Source organism: Rhinolophus sinicus, chromosome 11 (assembly GCF_057876585.1).
Source record: "Rhinolophus sinicus isolate RSI-liver-muscle chromosome 11, RSI-T2T, whole genome shotgun sequence".
Taxonomy (NCBI): domain Eukaryota; kingdom Metazoa; phylum Chordata; class Mammalia; order Chiroptera; family Rhinolophidae; genus Rhinolophus; species Rhinolophus sinicus.
Window position 1 is genome coordinate 18231794 of NC_142511.1, and position 19317 is coordinate 18251110.

Consider the following 19317-nt stretch of genomic DNA (forward strand, 5'->3'; position numbering starts at 1 on the left):
TCCCCAAGCTTCAGTTTTTTCATTGTAAAGTAGGGATGATAACAGTATGCACCTGTGTGAGGATTAAATGCATTAATATATGTAAAGGGCTTACTAGCTCAGGGTAGGGCGTACAGTAAACACTCAATAAATGATAGCACGTACCGTAATACCTGGGGAAGGGCATCTGTTGGAAACTTCCATGCTGTTCGTTGGACTGTGTGGACTCTGGTTTTAATTTTTATTTCTTCATGACATATAATTGGAATATGACTTCAAGATATAACCTATTATCTCCCGTTTCTCATGGTTAGTATAGTGTTCCAAGGACATTTTTAATATTATATTTTTGTCAGGAATTATATTATTATTTGGGTCTTCTTTTATAGCCTCCTTTTTAGCTTTGTTTATTCAGCAAATCATTCATTTATTCAAGCGGCTTTTGTTAAGCACTTACTGTGCCAGGCGCTGTGCTAAGGATTGAGTATGTGGTGGTGAGAAGACAGACAAACACTCTGCCTTCATGGGGCTTACAATCTAGTGGGGAAGACATCTGTAAACAAGTGAAGAGACAGATACATGTATTGTAATTCCTGATGAATGCTATAAAAGGAACAAACCTGGCAATACGATAAAATGTAACAGAGAAAGGGAGATGCTAGACAATCTTTTTCAGATAGGGTGGTCAGGGAAAGCCTCTGTGAAGAGATGACACATAGGCCAAGACCTAAAGCTTGACTAGAACCCATCCTTTTAGGATAGGAACATTTTGAGCTGCTCCGCAGTGGGAAAAGACCTTTGGTATTTTTGCAGAAAGCCAGTGGGGTGGAGTGGTTGGTGAAAGGGTGAAGGGCTTAGGTGAAGCTGGAAAGATAAACAGGAGTTTGTAGGTCATAGCAAGAATGTAGATCTTGTTTGAAGTTCCATGTCAGAGCTAGAGGGCTTGATCAGGGAAGTGACATGATTGATACAAGTTGCTATACGGTGTATGAATTTGACGAGGGCCAGAATGGAAGTGGGGAGAGGTTGGGAAGCTAATGCCATGTTGTAGTGAGAGGGGATGGTGCACTGGATAGAGTTATAGAAATAAGTTGGAGAATAGTGAATAGGTCCTGAGTTAGATGTATTTGGTGGTAGAAGCAACAGAACTCCCTGATGGATTAGTTCTAGAGGTTTTCTTAGTGGGAGATCTGAGCTGCATACCTTTGTGGTATCAGGAGAGAGTGCTGTTAAAACAGCCAAGCAAGGAGAGTGTTTGGAAGCTGTGTGAAAATCTGTAAAAAGCGACTGAGAGGGTGAGGTAGATCAGGATGGAAGAGTCCATTGGATTTAGCCACAGTGAGATCGTCGGTGACCTTGACAATAGCTATTTCATTGGAGAGTGGAAGTCATAGAGTGGAGTATGGAACATGTTTGGAGGGGAGAAAGTGGAGATACATTTAGAATACTCTTTCAAAAAAGTCAGGCTATAAAGGGGAAGACACACCTGAAGCTGAAGCTGAATAATAATGAATGCCAACTATAATTTTATATGTAAAATTATATAAATTTTATATAAAAATTTTTATTAAAATTTTATATAATTTTATATAAAAAATATATATTTTTACAGGATGTGGAGTACAGCATAAGGAATAGAGTCAGTGGAACTGTAACAGCCATATACCATGTCAGAGATAGGGAGAAGGGGTTATCACTTTGTGAGGGATATAATAAATTTTTAACTATTATATTGTTTTGTACACATGAAACTAAAAAAAAAAAGGAACTGAGCAAGAAAGGGGAGTTGATTGCTGTGTCCAAGGAGAGGTTGATGGAATGAAAAGAGAGGGAATGATGAGGTAAGGGGCATGTAAAGCACTTGAGGAGGGAGAGAAGGGTGAGGTTCAGAGCACACGGGAGGAATTGGCCTTTGATAGGAGGGCCTTCCTCGACTGAAACAAGAAGGACGTAGGTGGTTAAGGGTAGAGGCCAGGTTGTAGATTTGCGACCACTGGAAGACATAGGAACTTCTCTCTGGTTCTATTTTTCAAGTGATTCATAAAGCAAAAACATGAGCTAAGAGTGAAGTATAGCAGAGAACAGCACTTAAGAACCAGTAGAGTGAGATATTATGATCTCTGATCCACTTCAGCAAAACCACTTTACATAGTGACTGTCACTTGACACAGAAAGGTTTCAGGGTAAGTGTGGTTTGGTCCTGCTTGTTTCTTTATCTAGCTGTGGCTTAGGACCTGGGGCAGTTAGTGTTCATGGAGACAGGCTCTGGCCAATGTGGCTGGTTCAGGACTTGAATTGGGAAGTCCTGGAGAAGGCCATAATGGGGGATGCTGCCTTTGACCAGAACCTAATTTCATAAGATGACAGGATGGCATGTTGCCATCATTCAGAGGTCCTACTATGTAAAAGCAGTAGTTCATCAAGAGTCCGTATACCATAGAAGGAAAGCATTGAATTAGGAAACTGGGCTTGCAGTTAAGATCCTGTTTTGTCATCTTTAATGTGACTGTGAGTAAACCAGTTACCTTATGGGTTTATTTCCCCAGTTTTTAAAATAAGAAAAATACCAGCCTTTTCATCTCATGAGGTTGCATAGAAGTGATGATGGATGTATGCCCTGTGCACTGAGAGGTGATTCAGGCTGTACACATAGATAGATTAGTGAAAAGAGAAGGCTTGGAGCTGGCAGCCTGGTTTGTACTCCCAGCTCTCTGCTTACTCACCCCTGATATGACTCAGGGTGAGTCATGTTGCCTCTCGGAAACTCCATTTTCCCATCTGTAGAACCCCCTCACAGGGTGAGTATAATGATTCAAAAATATAGCAGAGGACTTTGGAAGTAAAAGTCCCAGAGAAATGTGATAGCTAGTCCAATTTTCCTGTTCTTCGTCTAGGGAGAAGATGTAACTATATTTTCCTTTCAGAATCAGTCTTAAAATGAATATTCTTTGGCCTCATCAATAACGGCCTGTAATGAGCACTTCCTGCCAGCAGAGCCTGGGGCTGGGTATTGCGGGGAGAGCACGAACCAGTGGTGTCACACTGGGGGAAACATATCTGTGTTTGGGGGACGACCAGTCTGATGGGCATAGAAGACAGATACAAACCCCTCTTAGGAGGTACATTCTGGAAGGGCTACCAGCTGTCTGCCTTTGGAAGCTTCCCTCTACAAGACTAGTCAAATGGAAGAAGCTAGAAGCCCATGCTCATCCTGATAAGTGCTGTGGTCACCAGGACCACTATACCAGGTCGTTCTGTGTCCACGCCCCATGATGCTGTTTCTGTGCAAACTTCTGAAGGATCGCTGAGCATTTAACATAGGACAAACCCCTTATGGCTAGTCACAAGTTTGGTGTCCTGTCTCTTGACTCTGTACCCAGAGACTTTCTCCCTTTGGAGGACACTAACCATTTTCCAAATAATGATATTCTGAAGGAGCCGGAGAAAGCCTTTTCTCCTGAGGATGGCAGTCGTGGAGTTCATCAGAGTGGTCCATTACCTGTTGTCTTGGCCTGAATTCATTCCCACACATACTAATACTTCTGAGGAGGAACGTGGGCCAATCTCATGGGAATCTTTTTCATCACCATGAATAATTAGTCATTTGTCACTGTGCTCTGAAATGACTATTGGAGCCAGATACTTAACTGGATACAAAATACTTTTTTGGTTAGGGAATTTTTCTTAAGGATATTGACTTTCTGCAGCGAAGAACTCAGTCCATGGAATTTCTGTTTTCTGTTTTCCATAGATAGTTGCTAAAGGGATAATATGAGAGTGAAATACATAGGATCTCAAATCAGACTATAAAAGCTTCGCCTTACGGGAATCATTTGTAGTCTTTCGCATAAAGATTTGGAAAGAGGATGTGTCACATTTCTCCCAATCGAATATCCTGGCATCCCAGTCTATTCCCGGAATGCAGATTCCCTATGGTTTCAATGTATTAATGAAAGGCTACATCCCAGAGGCGGGAAAGAGAGAAACCAGTCCCAACAACCCTCCTTGCTTAGCCTAGTGCCTCTCGCAGTGGCCTTTGAACACATGGGCAGGCATAGCAGCAGGGGGAGCGCCTGTGGTCAACCTGGCATTTGGGGAAGGTATGAAGACACTATTGACTCAGGCGTCACTCAAGCTGGGCCGAGTAGTGTCCTGGAAAGCATCAGAATGGGAAATCCACTTAGAAATAATAATGGATTATATCACACTGGCACAGGAACAGCCATTTTTCTCTGAAAGGGCATTTCCTCCTGAGGGCTTGTTACCAAGAACCCTGGAACCCCAGGCGACCTTGGTGTGCAGTCGGCAGGTGGCTACCTGCTTGTGGCTCCTTTTCAGTCCTTGCTAAATAGTCTTATCATTCAGACTGTATTTTGTAAATGTACAATAACACCCTAAATAACTCACTTCCCTTTCTCCTGCCTTTCCCTTAGTAGAATGCCCAGGATGCCTGCCTTACAATGCTTATAATTCATCTATATTCAGCTGAGTTTTTAAAACTAAACTTCTTATTTTGAGATAACTATAGATTCACATGCAGGTGTAAGAAATATTACAAAGAGATCCCACGTCTTCTTTACTCAGTTTCCCCTGATCGTAACTTCCTGCACAAGTGTAGTTCAATGTCACAACTGAGATACTGACATTGGTACAGTCAAGAACATTTCCACCCACCTTGAGAATACCTTTTGTTGCCTTTTGATAGCCACGCCTACTTCCTTCCTACCCTCACTCTCCCCTTAAGTCCTTGGCAACCACTGATTTGTTCTCTATTTCTATAGTTTTTTCATTTCAAGGATGTTATATAAATGGAATCATATAGTATACTATCTTTGGGCATTGTGTTTTTAACTCTCTGGAGATTCATCCAAGTTGCTGCATGTATCAGTAGTTTGAACCTGTTTATTGCTGAGTGGTGGTATTTAATGATAACGGCTGTGCCACAAGTTGTTTAACTATTCATCTGTTGAAGAACATGTTGGTTGTTTCCAGTTTTTGGCTGTTACGAATAAAGCTGCTATAAACATTCATGTGTAGATTTTTGTGTGAACATAAATTTTCATTTTTCTGGGACAAACGCCCGGGAGTGTCATTACTGGGTCATGTGGTAGTTGTATATTTAGTTGTTTATTAAATTGCAAAACTCTTTTCTGGAGTGGCTGTACCAATTTATATTTGCACTGGCAATATAGGAGTGATCTAGTTTATGTGCATTCTCACCAGCATTTGGTGTTGTCACGATGTTTTTATTTTAGCCATTCTTCTAGGTGTGTAGTGATAGCTCATTGTAGTTTTAATTTGCATTTCTCAAATGGCTGATGATGTTGAACACCTTTTCATGTGTTTATTTGCCATCTCTTGGGTAAAATGTCCATTTGTGATTTTTTGTCATTGGATTGTTTGTTTTCTTATTGTTGAGTTTTGCAATTATATATTGTAAATTATATATTCTAGATACTATTTCTTTGTTGGATATGTGGTTTGCAAATATTTTCTCCAACTCATAGCTTGTCTTTGCATCCTCCCCACAGAATGTTTTGCAGAATAAAAGTTTTAAATTTTGATGAAGTCCAATTTATCAATTTTTTTCTTTTATGGATTGTGCTTTTGGTATCGTGTCTAAAAACACTCTGCCTAACCCTAGATCCCAGAGGTTTTCTGCCTTTTTTTTTTCCACTAAAAGTGTTTACATTTTACATTTAAATCTTCAATTCATTTTGAGATAATTTTTATTTAAGATATGAGAATTATATTGAGGTTCCTTTTTCTTCCATTTATGCTTATAAATTTCGTTTGCTCCAGCACCATTTGTTGAAAAAGCTGTCTTTCCTCTACCGAATTGCTTTTTTGTACCACTGCAAAAAAATCAGTTGGGCATATTTGCATGGCTCTATTTCTGGGCTCTCTATTCTGTTCCATTAATCTATGATTCTATTTTCTATCAATACCACACAGTCTTAATTGCTGTAGCTATCAAGTCTTGAAATTAGCTAGACTGATGCCTCCCACTTTAGTTTTTTAATTCAAAATTTTTTTCCATTTCCTTTGCCTGTCCATATAAATTTAAGAATAAAATTTATGTATATCTTGTGTATATCTCCAAAAATTCTTGCTGGCATTTTGATAGGAATTGCACTAAACTTGTATACCAATTTGGAGAGAATGGACATCTTTAGTATGTTTAGTCTTCTAAATTACTAACACAGCATGCCTGTTCATTTATTTATATCTTTGTGTTTGCATATTTTAAGGTTTAATTTATTTAAAAAAATTTTTTAATTAAGATTTATTGTGGTGACAATCGTTAGTAAAATTACATAGGTGTCAAGTGTACAATTGTATAATACATCATCTATATATCACATTGTGTGTTCACCACCCAGAGTCAGTTCTCCTTCCATCACCAGATATCTTCTTTGATCTCTTTTTATCAGGATATTGTTGTTTTCAGCATATAGGTAGGTCCTAGTTATGTTTTCTTATATTTGTACCTTAGTGTTTTTTTAATTATAAATGGTGTTATATATTTTTGGTGTTTTTATTTTTGTATGTTTATTTTGTATTGTGTGACCTTGCTGAAGTCACTTATTAGTTCTAGAAATTTATATATAGATTCTTTGGGATGTTCTATCTGTACCTTTATGTCATTTGCAAACATGGACAGTTTTATTTCTTCCTTCCTGATATGGATGCCTTTTATTTCCTTTATTTTTTTTTTTCCTCATTGCAGTGTCAGTACTATGTCAAATAAGAGTAGTGAAAGCTGATGTCTTGCCTTATTCTTGATCATAGAGGGAAAGCATTCAGTCTTTCATCATTAAATATGATGTTAGCTGTAGGGTTTTTTTATAGATGCTGTTCATCAAGTTTAAGAAGTTTCCCTATATTCCTATTTTTCTGGGCGTTTTTATCATGAATATTCTTGAATTTTGTCACATGCTTTTTCTATATCAACTGATACGGACATGTAATAGTCCTTCTTTAGCCTGTTAATATGGCACATTACATTGATTGACTTTTGAATATTGCATCAGTACTGAAACCCTGGAATATACCCCAATTAGTCATCCTTCTATATATTGCTGAGTTTTATTTGCTACTATTTTTTAAGAATTTTTCATCTGTATTTTTGAGAGACATTGCATTGTTGTCTTCTTTTTTCGTACTGTCTTTGTCTGGTTTTGGAATCAGGTAATATAAAATGAATTGAGAGGTATTCCCTCTGCCTCTATTTTCTGGGAGCGATTATTTAGAATTGCTATTAATTCCTCTTTAAATTTTGGTACCATTATCCATTAAAATTCTGGGTCTGAAGATTTCTTTTTTGGGTTTTTAAAAATTATTCATTCAATTTTCTTAATAGTTTATAGGACTATGAATTGTGTTTTTCAAGAACTATTTCACATAGGGTTGTTTATAGCATTCCCTTATTATCTTTTTGATATCTTTAGGGTTTATAATTATATCCCATGTTTCACTCCTGGTATTGGTAATTTGTGTCTCTGTTTCTTTTTTTCCTTTTTCAGTCTTGCTACAGGTTTGTCAATTGTATTTTTATTTTAATGATCTTTTCAAAGATCACTGATTTTTTTAATTTTTCTTTTTGTTTTCAGTTTTACTGATTTCTGCTTTTAACTTTGTTTCCTTCCTCCTGCTTGCTTTAGTTTTATTCTGCTCCTTTTTAAATAGGAGTTTGAGGTGGGGGTGTACATTATTGATTTAAGACTTTTTTTCTTTTCTTAGGTAAATATTTAGTGCTATACATTTCCCTGTTAGTTCTGCTTTAGCAGCATCCCACAGATTTTGAGATGTTGTATTTTCATTTTCATTGAGTTCAATGCATTTTAAAATTTCCCTTGACACTTCTCCTTTGGCCCATGGATTACTTAGAAGTGTGTTGTTTAGTTTTCAAGTGTTTGGATATTTTTCTGTTACCTTTCTGTTACTGATTTCTAGTTTGATTCCATTATAATCAGAGAACACACTACATGTGGTTTCAAATCTGTTAAATTTGTTGAAGTTTGTTTTATGGACCACCGTATGGGCTCTCCTGAATTATGTTCCACATGCACTTGAAAAGAATGTGCTTTCTGCTCTTGTTGGGTGAAATGTTTTATAAATGTTGATTAAATCCTATTGGTTGATGGTGTTGTTGAGTTCTTCTCAACAATTCCAATTGCTTATTTCCTGCCTACTGTGTTTCCCTGAAAATAAGATCTAGCCGGACCATCAGCTCTAACGCATCTTTTGGAGCAGAAATTCATGTAAGACCAAATCTTATTTCAATATAATATAAGATCCGGTATAATATAATATAATACTGTGTCTTATATTAATTTTTGCTCCAAAAGACACATTAGAGATGATGGTCCAGCTAGGTCTTATATTTGGGGAAACACGGTAGTTGTTCTGTCAGTGATTGAAAGAAGAGTGTGTATTTGTCTATTTCTTTGTTCAGGTCTATTAATTTCTGCTGTGCATATATTTGGAGCTCTTTTGTTTGATTCATACACATGAGGATTTCTGTGTCTTCTTGGTGACTCACCCCTTTCATCATTATGTAACGTGCCTTTTTATCTCTGCTGTTCAGATTGAGTAATTTCTATTGTTTTGTCTTCAAGTTCACTGATTCTTTCTTCTGTCCTATCCATTCTGCTATAGAGCCTATCCATTGACTTTTAAAAACTGCTTATTTATTTTTCAGTTCTGAAATTTCCTTTTGGTTCATCTTTATATCTTTTTTTTCTTTGCTGAGACTTTCTATTTTTTTCATTTGTTTCAAGTGTGTCCATAATTGTTTGTTCAAGCATTTTTATGATGGCTACTTTAAAATCTTTGTTAGATATTTCTGATGTCCTTGTCATCTTGGTGTTGGCATCTATTGAGTGTCTGTTTTTCATTCAGTTTGATATTTTCCTGGTTCTTGCTATGATGAGTGATTTTGAAATGAAACCTGGGCATTTGGGATAGTTATAAGACTCTGGATCTTATTTAAACCTTTCTTTAATTTGGCTTCCTTTGACACAGATGTAGCAGAGGAAGGGAAGGCATCCCCTCATTTCTGCCAGGTTGGGGTAGAAGTCCAGGTTTCCAACTCAGCCTCTGTTGACACATGAGAGGGGCTCATTCTTTTTACTGCTGGGTGAGAGTGAGAGTTCCAGCTCCTTGCTAAGTTTATACTGATTCCTCCCAGGCTTGAGGAGGGGAGTGGCCTCATTACCCCTGGGCAGTGGTGAAAATCCTGATTCTCCACTAGACTTCCTCTGACCCCACCCCTGTGAGGAGGAGAAGGGGTGCTTCATTACTGCTGGATGGAGGTGGATAGTCTCTACTGGACTATCTCTGTCACTACCCACAGTAGGGAAGAGAACGAGGTTGGGTGCTTCATTACAGCCTCAAGAAAGGGGAAATCTAGGCTTCCATAATCTAGCTTTTGCTAGTCTGGGTTGGAATGGGACTGCAGCCTTTTCTGTGGTGTTTGGCTATAGCAAAATAGTTACTGTCTAAAAGTTTTCTGTCTTTCGAGACTGCCCTTTCCCAATGCTTTTGCTACATAGAGTGGGCTTTTGTTGGGATTTTTTTGTTTTTATCTGCACACATTTGTGTTTCCAGGTTGTTGACTTCTTCACCTTCAAGTCTGGGAATATATGAGACAAAAAGAAAACTCAGTGACCTCACCACTGTGTCATTCCTAGACAGTTTGCTCTCTTTTCTATACCTTTTAGAGTCTTTTTACATTTGTTTTATGTATAATGTCCAGGGCTTTTAGTTTTTAGTTGTAATTAGATAGAGGAATAGGGAAAAGTACATCTACTCCCTCTTTCCAGAAGCTGAAGTCCCATTCAGTTAATTTTATTTGCTTTATTATTACAGGTCAATCCCTTTTCCTGCCTGAGGTCTCAGGGCCCAATCTTTGATAACCACACTTGTATAGGTTGTTTTCACAGGGAGAGAAATTAAAATTCCATGTCTAGAAGAGCTCTGTGCATTGGTGGGATGGGTGGGGGGCGGGGAAACAGTTCCTGTAGCCAAAGATGCATACTGGGCACTTTGGATTTCAAGCTTTATTTTTGGTCACCTTTTAGGGCCTGGGGCCAATCACAGGGGGAACAGGAATATTCAGATTATTTCTATTCACTAACAAGTCTTTAATCTCTGTAGGGAAAAAGAAGTTCTCATGACATAAGAGGAAGTTTCACGCATAGATTGCTAAGAACCTGTAAATGGCACCGAGGAACAGCTGGGGTGGGGGTGGGGAAGGGTCCCTTCCAGCTTGGCCTGGCCTCCGAAATCATAACTTTTTACCTTTGACTGTTGAGGTGAAACCCATTTGTGATACTGTCTTGGAGCCAAGCTTCTCTAGACTTCTTCCTTCACTGAGTCTGCTTCATTAAAAGCTTGTTATTTAGGGAAATGTAACCTTGTTGTAAAACAGCATGTGTTTTTAATCAAGCTGGACCTAGTTTGGGATCCTGGTTCCATCTTTTGCTAGCTGCATGACCTTGAAATTCATTCATTCACTTAAAAACAGTCCTGTAGTACCTACTCGGGGCCAACTATTATGATGGGTGTTTGGAATAAAGAGGTGGGTATCTTTCATTGCTGTTTTCTTCATTTTCTAGCTATCAGCAAGTTCAGTTGGTTTTACTTCAAAAATATATCCAAAATTGGACTACTTTTCTCCATTACCCATCTTTCCCCCAGGTTGTTATTCTAAGTTTCTTTATTGTATTCTTCCCTCTAATCCTCTGCCTCAATTCATTATCTATGCAGCAGCCAGGGGTATCTTTTTAAAATATGCATCAGCTTATTCCCTTGCTTAAAACCCTCCAGTTATACTCAGATGTACTGAAAATAAAATCCAACATCTCCCCACGGTCCATTAGGTCCTGCGTGATCTGGGTTCTGCTTCCCCTCTGAGCTCATCGTGTATCCCTTTCCCCCTCATTCAGTATGTGTCAGTCACGCCAGACTTCTTTGTTTTCCTGAAGATGTCAAGCTTATCTCACCCTGTGTTCATTATACTAGTTATGCTCTCTGCCTAGGATAATTTTTCCATATAAGTTTGAATGGCTGGTTCCTTGCTGTCACTCATATTTCAGTTCAAACATTCTCCCTCCCCTATTCCTCAAGTTGCATTCTATCAAACCATTGTATGTCCCCACCACCTCTTATTTAGCTCTTATCGCAACTTGAAAGTGTCTTGATTTGCCTACTAGACTGAGCTCTATGAGAGCAGGAATCATGCTGTTTCATTCCTTACCGTCTGTCCAATGTCTAGAATAGTTCCTGGCAGAGAGCAATAAATGTTTGTTGAGTAAAGTTGCATAATTCTCTTGATCCTCAGTTTCTCACTTGTCACATAGAATAATAATTGGTTAATAAAATGAGGTTGTATTTAGAATTAAGTGAGATAATAAATGTATGTGAAGTATTTAGTACAATGCTTGGCACAGTATTCCAAATAAATCCGCGTTTCCCCGAAAATAAGACCTAGTTGGACTGTCAGCTCTAATGCGTCTTTTGGAGCAAAAATTAATATAAGACCTGGTCTTATATAATATACTATAGGACTATAAGACCGGGTCTTATTTTAATTTTTGCTCCAAAAGACGCATTAGAGCTGATTGTCCGGCTAGGTCTTATTTTCAGGGAAACACGGTAGTTTGCCATTTTTCATTGTGATTATTTATATGATAATGTTCACTTCCATTCTCCCATACTTTTCTGGTATTGTGTTTGCACCTAATGATCTATCCGGAGCATCACAAGTATGTGTCGGTGACAGATGCTGACTGGTTAGATGCTTGCAATTAAATCCTAACTTCGTTCTCTCTTGGCCATGTTTTTCTATACAGGTCCTGCAGCTGGGCTCAGACATCCTTCCCCAATATAAGCAAGAGGCACCAAAGACTCCCCCTCACATCATCTTACATTACTGTGTTTTTAAGACCACGTGGGATTGGATCATCTTGATTTTAACCTTCTACACAGCCATCTTGGTCCCTTACAATGTCTCCTTTAAAACCAGGCAGAACAACGTGGCCTGGCTGGTTGTGGATAGCATCGTGGATGTCATCTTTTTGGTGGACATTGTGCTGAATTTTCACACCACTTTTGTTGGACCAGCGGGGGAGGTGATTTCTGACCCCAAACTCATTCGCATGAACTACCTGAAGACATGGTTTGTGATTGACCTTCTGTCCTGTTTGCCATATGATGTCATCAACGCTTTTGAGAACGTGGATGAGGTTAGTGCCTTTATGGGTGATCCAGGGAAGATTGGTTTTGCTGATCAGATTCCACCACCCCTGGAGGGGAGAGAGAGTCAGGTACATCCCTCAAATCTCAGACCTTGTTGTCATGTCTTTAAAGCTGAATTAAATGTGGGTGGTCAACAGAAGAATAATTAGTGGGTGGGAAGTAGCATGACTGATGTCTGGAACAGAGGGAGCATGCTGGATTGATGTCCTTGCCTGCTGTTCTTGCCTTTGGAGGTTCAGAGGTCCTGCATGTCAGTGAATGGTGTGGAAGAGACCAAAGGCGTCCCTCTGATGCCATGTGGATGGAGTGCATGCCACTGGCTCAGGGGTGGTGGGGCTGCAGAATGCATTTCCGCTGCTTTGCTGAACCTTCCACTTTGTATGCAATTGCTGAATGTCTACCTATGGATTATTCTAATTATGGGGACTTTTCTACCATCTGCTGTTGACCTTTGGCTGTTTCAGTTTAATTAACTACTAACAACAAGGATGCCATTTCTCCCCGTTTGCTTGCTTATTTATTTAATTATTTTTTGTGGGGGTTGGGGAGGGGAGTGTAAATGTTGGAAAAGAATGAGTTTCTTTGCTAAACTAAGTTTCGGAGGTGACCAGTGACGTTCAGATGTCCATACTTTCCCTTGCCTAAATTTGCTGAGGTAGTCAGGCTGTGGCTGAGAGGTGTAGAGCTGTTTGTTGCTGGATTACACTGTTTTGGATTGTTAGTCCTGCAGGCAATAGAAGGAATTAAAAGAAGATAAATGCTCTGTAAATGTGTTGGAATTAGGACATGCTTAAGTAGTCAGCAAATGGGTGCCTGGGACGCATTGCCGCAGGAAGGGGCCGCTGGGCTGGTGAAAGTGATTTTTTTCTCCTTTGAAAACGCTAGGATGTCAAGTCCTGGCAAAGGAAAAGGTCAGATTCTTATCTAGTTTTAAGTGTTCTGTGGGAATTGTTCTCCCCTTTTCCTACTGTGATTGACACTCCAGGTGGATTAAGATAAGGCAGTTCTTCCTCAGGCAGCAATGGGTCCTCCTTATTTCAGATAATGAGGGGCTCAGAGGTCTCAGTCCGGTTTCCCTGTTAACTAGGTAGGCACCCCAGGAAGCCATCTAGGAGGCTGAGTTGAGGCAAAATACCCTCTCAGGGCTAAGTGGCTGGTGGGTTCAGCCTTAGGATAGTTGGAAGGAACAGATTGGTGCGAACTTGAGCTCAGCGCCTTCCTCTGTGAGAACCCAACTACCTAGTACCACTTCTCCTTCCAGTAAAGAGGAGCTGATTTTCAGATGCTCTAGACTCAGAGCAACCCCTGCTTTTATCTGTATGGTGTGTTTCATTATACTTTAAAATTCCAAGGAATAATTCTCTGGGTGGCTCGTGTAGATTTTAATAGGGGGATTAAGTGAGTTGAGACGGATCATTTACAAGAACAAAATCACCCCTAAAGTGAATGTTGGGCTCCTTAAATGTGCATTTTAGTACATGTTGGGAATATTTTTCTCTGTGAATACATTTCTAGAAAATTTTATGTTAGTGAGGAAAATATGAGCATTTTGGCTTAGATAATTCAAATGAATTATTTCAACCTAGAAGAGCTTCTTGTACACACTTATGGGAAATGAAATTTAACTTTAAAAACCACTTGGGTTTTTCAATTAAACCCTATTTATAGTAGTGGCATTGACGTTTTCAGATAAATAGGACAGTTCTGCGACTTCCACAGCTTCCTATTAAATATTGGCAGAGCTATAAACACATATGCAAATGTGTCAAGATTACCTGTAGGTTAGCAGAGCTGAGAGCTTCTCCCCAGGCTCTGTGTATGTTGGGTTGGAACTCCTTTGCCATTTATTATGAATACCCCTGACATGGTTTCTGATTTCCAGATTCATGAAATAGATTGTAGGTAGGAAAAACATCATTTATCTGCAGCTTTCTAGTTGGCAAAGGGTTTAGCATCAAAGCTCTTACTGCCATCTCATGATCATAAATAATAATATGAATATTAAGGGGGCTATAGCTATAATTTGCTTCTGCAAAGACTGGATTTCATATTGAGTAATTCCTTTTGAAGCCTTGGCTGACACCTGAAATAGTGCCTTTTCATAACAAGTGGTGGTAGTGGGGGAGATCAGTGCGAGGAAACGGAAGATTTGGCTTCTAGTCCTCTTGGTGTCACCTATTAGGACAGCTGGGAAGTTTGTGCATGTCATTTAGCCTTTCTGGACCACAGTTTTTCTATCTACGTCTTGAGGATACTACCTTACCTGCCTGAAGGCATGGCATTATGGCAGTGGATTATTGGAGTTCCCTGCCACCTGCAGAGTCTGGTGAGTTCTACAGTCTCATCTGCATTATTCTCACCTCCAAACTGACTGTCCAAATGAGAGGCCCAAGGTGGGATGGCGTGGGGGCATTTAGCAGATTATGATAAGTAGACCTCCTGGAAGTCAGAGCCCAGTAGGACCATAGAAGTCATCTAGTTCAATCCTCTTAACTCACAACTAAGGAAACAGACTCGGGGAGAATATGACTCACTCACAGTGGCATAGCAAATCATATGGTTACAGTCATAATGAGTCCCCTTCTGATTCTTCTCTATTCTTAATAGTGACAGATTTGATAAAAACGGGGCAAAACACTGAAGGATACTGTTGAGTCAGACTGGCCAAGAAGCTCCTGATGTGTATGGCTCGCCCTTGGCTTGGGTATTGTGTGGGGCACTTGGGCACTGGGTACGGGGAAGTGGGAGCTGCATTTTCCCCAAGGCAACTGTGTTGGTGATGAGATGATGGGCAGTTTAAGATGCTCACTGAGGGGCAGATGCAACGTGGTTTTCCAGGCACAGGACTTTTTGGTAAAAGACACCATTAAATTAGTAGACACGAAGGGCTGGTGGGCTTAGAAGAGGTTGGGGAGGCCATGCGGGGGGCCTGTCCAACCTGGATTAGGCTGGGGGAAAATCCTCTTGGTAGGAGAGTTCTGATAATGGCTCAGCAGGTTCACGTTCAGCACATGCTATCTTCTTACTCAAGCTCTGTTGTGGAGTTGCTAATCTAAAATAGCCACTCCCTCTGCGTCAGGGCCCTTTCTCTGGGAGAATGTGGGGAGAAAGAAGAAATTATTGACTTATTCCTCATAAAAAATACATGGAGCTGAACTCTCTCTGATGTCCTAATTATGCCAATGGAACTGTGTCCCAGTGGAGACCACCAAAGAAGAGGGGAAGGAGTGGTGATGGCTTTGCCATCTGTGTGTGTGGGTTTGGGGTGTGGGTATGTGTGTTGGGGTGGAGGGCTTTTGAAGTTCAAGGATTAAACCCACCCAAGGCTTTGGTCAAGAAAGAACCAGGTTAAATTGCTAAAGCCAGCAATTGTGAATTTAGCCCTGTGGCTATAACCCATCTCCATGATTTAAGCCACACAAATGATCCCTTTTGGCTCAATTTGTTTCACTTATGTAGATGGCCTACATTTGCGTCATTCTCCAGTCTGATGGTAATAATCTGGTTTGGAGGCTGTTTGGGAATATGTTTGCACACTAGTTAAACTGGTTGGTGGACAAAAGGCCTGGAACCCGGGTGAACTAAAGTCTTCAATGGGTATGCCGAAGCAGAAGCCAGAGGAACCACTTTCGGAGCTTTGTGGATTTTTGGCCTGGTATGCTTCCTGGGTTAAAGGTGGGATTATTACTCACAAACATATTCTCTCTAAGGAAACCATATTTCCAATGTGGAAACCATATTGCTTACTGTCAGTGAGTGCGGGAGTCCAAAGGGGAGAGTGGAGCCAATCACACCTATCTCCCGCATCACAGTTCTGGCACCCTGGGGCCCCAGGGCCAAGAGCTTCTTCCTATCCTTGGCTCTGTAATCTCGGACAGAAGCATCACCAGCCAGTGCTGATGACACAGCTGACACTTGCCAAGATCCCGTCCACACAGGAGGTGCTCACCTTAGAACAGAACAGGACCAGGGTATGCTAATGAAAAGATAATGGCCCTGACAACAAGTTCCCTATATCCCGGACTCCTACGTGCTGAGAAGACTTCTGAGTAGATTCCAGTTAGATGGATTATAGAAGGCTTCCTGGGAAATTAAAAAACAAAACAAAACAAAATAATCTGTTTAGGAAAGTGTTGGAAGAAAGCTGGAACTCTGATGAGTGGGGAAAGGAAAAAGACCACATGAGAGCAGAAAAAACGAGGCACAAGGCATTGTATGTGGGGCTGGGGAAATTTTTCTTTGGTTTGGTCTTTATTTGTGAAGTAAGACAAATATTAGCAAAACAGTAGCCAGTCTCTTGTTAGTGAATCTCTTAACTCAAACGAAACTATAAAACGGCAATGGGACATCCATGATCTGGCTCTAATTGATGAGAACCCTGATTAGCAGTCTGTGTTGGAGCCGTGCAGATACCTTATGATTTCTTCCTATATTATCATGTGATATTGAACTCTGGAGTACATGTGTTAGTTTATAAGAAAGAGTGCTTCAGGTTTCAGAGCAAGTAGTCAGCATCAAGGCTTCCAAGTGAAGCCAGACTAGTGGGTACATTTGAGAACCTCTAAACAATCTTTAGGAAAAGAATTTTTTCCTTTCAATTTTTCACATTTCACCTGTAAAATTTTAGAAAATATAGATGAAGGAATAAAGATTGCCTTTAATTTGATCTCATTGTTAACATTTTGGCATATAGTAAGTCATCACTTAACATCAATAGGTTCTGTGACTTTAAGTGAAACAATGTAAACAAAACCAATTTTACCATAGGCTAATTGATATGAACAAGAGTTGAGTTCATACACATCTCATCAACGTGATAATGAAACAACATTGAATGAAATAATGTTATTTGAGGACCTGCTATATATGGTTTCAAGTTTGTTTTTTTCTTGGAATATGTGCATATATATGTTTACATGTATTTTATTAAAATGGAATTATTTTCTACATAGTGTGTTGCAACTCATTTTATTGTGTAACCAATAGGCTTTATGACATTAAATATTATTTCATTAAGCATCATTTTAAAACATCAATTTAAACGATTGTATGATAGTCCATTGTAAGGATACTTGTATATTTATTTTGTGTTTGACATTTAGGTAATTTTCTTTCTTTCTTTTCTTTCTTTTTTTTTTTTTTTACTTTTAAAATCATAATGCCACAGAGAGTATCTGTATAAATAAACCCGTGTCACATTCCTGAGTATTTCTTCTTTTTTTTTTTTTATTGTGCAGTACAACATATATAGGAAAGTACTTAAAATAGAAATATGCTGCTCAATGAATTTTTCCAAAGCAAATATCTATGTAGCCATCATCTAAGTGAATAAATAGAACATTACTTACACCTCAGACATCCCTCATCTCCCCAATCACTTTTCCCTTCCTCCTCCCCAAAAGTAGCCACTATTCTAACACTATCATAGTTTTGTTTGTAGAAATGAAATGAGACAATAATGTATATTTTTATGTTGCCTTATTTTGTTCAGTACTATTTTAGAGAGATTCAGACATGTTTTCGGGTGTATCAGTTAGTTCATCATTGTTTCATCTAACTTACTGTATGAATGTACTTTATTAATCCAATCGACTGTTGATGTTCATTTAGGTTATTTCTGTTTTTATTTAATGAATATTCTTATTCATATTCTAAGTATACTCATTTCTATTGGAAAGAGTAGAATTTTGGGGCCATAGGTGTTATGTGTATTATTTAGTAAATACTGCCAAACAGTTGTCCAAAGTGGTTGTACTAAGTCGTTGCAATATATGAGAATTCCCCTGCTTTGCTTTCTCACTAACGCTGGTGTTTTCAGTTTGTTTAATTCTAGCTAATCTAATGAGCTTGTAGTGGTTTCTCACTGGGGTTTTGATTTGTATGCTTAAAGAGGTTTAGCATCTTTTTATAAATTTTTGTTGGGGTTGGTTGTTTTTGGTTATACTCGTCTGTGAAGTGTCTATGTAGTCTCTTTTTCCATGTACAATAGATTTTCTTCTAACAAAAATGATCAGTAGTAGTTCTTTATATAACCTGGACATAAGCCCTTTGTGCGTTATATGTAGGGTTTCCAGGCGGGATTTCCTGCCCATTCTCAGGAATTTTTTTCACTTTCCCACTCCCGAATCCTGAGAAAAGTTGGTCGGGGAATCAGGAAATTCGGCTCCTTGAACCCAGGTGGTTGGTAGTATCAACCGTCACTTTGTGGAAATGATTCATCATGGAAAACAGAAAACAGTTTATATCTCAGGATTTGGGAATGGGAAAATGAAAAAAATTCCTGAAGAATGAGCGAGGATTCCCACCTGGAAACTCTAGATACGTACTGTAAAATTTTTCCTAATGTATGGCTTTCCTGTTTCGTCTCAATGGTGTCTTTTACTGAACAGAAGTTCTTAATTATATTAGAGTAACGTGTCAATCTTAGTATATTGCTTCTTGCTTAAATTTCATGCTTCCAAGTTAATGAAGATATTTTTCTATATCATCTTCCAAAAGTGTTTTTTTTGTTGTTTTTATTTACATTTAGATCTGCAATCCACTCAGAACTGATTATTATGTATGGTGTAAGATAAAGATCAAGTTTGACATTTTTGTCTATATGAATATGGATATCTGGTTGACCTAGGACCATTCATTTGAAAATATCATCCTTTCTTCAATTGTCTGTAGTACAACCATCCACATATCAAGTGTCTATATAGGTGGTCTTTTTCTGGACTCAATTGTTTTTCACTGATTTGTTTGTATATTTTTACACCAATATTATATTGTGTTACTTAATGTAATTTTGTAATGAGTTTTAACATTTATTTTATTTCTTCCTTAAATAGTTGGTGGACTTTATTGTTGAGTCAATGTGGGCCTGGAATTTTTTGTTGTTGAGATTTTCAGTTATGGATTTAATGATTTTAGTAATCAAAGACCTATTCAAATTTTTTACTACTGCTAGAGTTAGTTTTTGTAGATTGTGTTTTTCTAGGAAATTTTATATTGCATTTCAAAGTTCAAAATTATTGGTGTACAGTTGTTCATAAATAATATCCTTTTATTTTTTTGCTGTCTATAGGATAT

At 38.8% G+C, this 19317-nt stretch overlaps 1 protein-coding gene across 3 annotated transcripts in view; it reads left to right on the top strand.

Annotated features, from left to right (window-relative positions):
• KCNH1 (potassium voltage-gated channel subfamily H member 1) overlaps positions 1-19317 on the top strand; it is a 331725-nt gene that overhangs the window by 72892 nt on the left and 239516 nt on the right. For 2 of the 3 annotated variants that reach the window (XM_074322079.2, XM_074322081.2), the window contains one exon: positions 11838-12311. In XM_074322079.2, the coding sequence (XP_074178180.1) occupies positions 11838-12311 (474 nt within the window). The remainder of the gene's footprint in view (positions 1-11837; positions 12312-19317) is intronic. The other variant, XM_074322080.2, reaches the window with a different exon arrangement.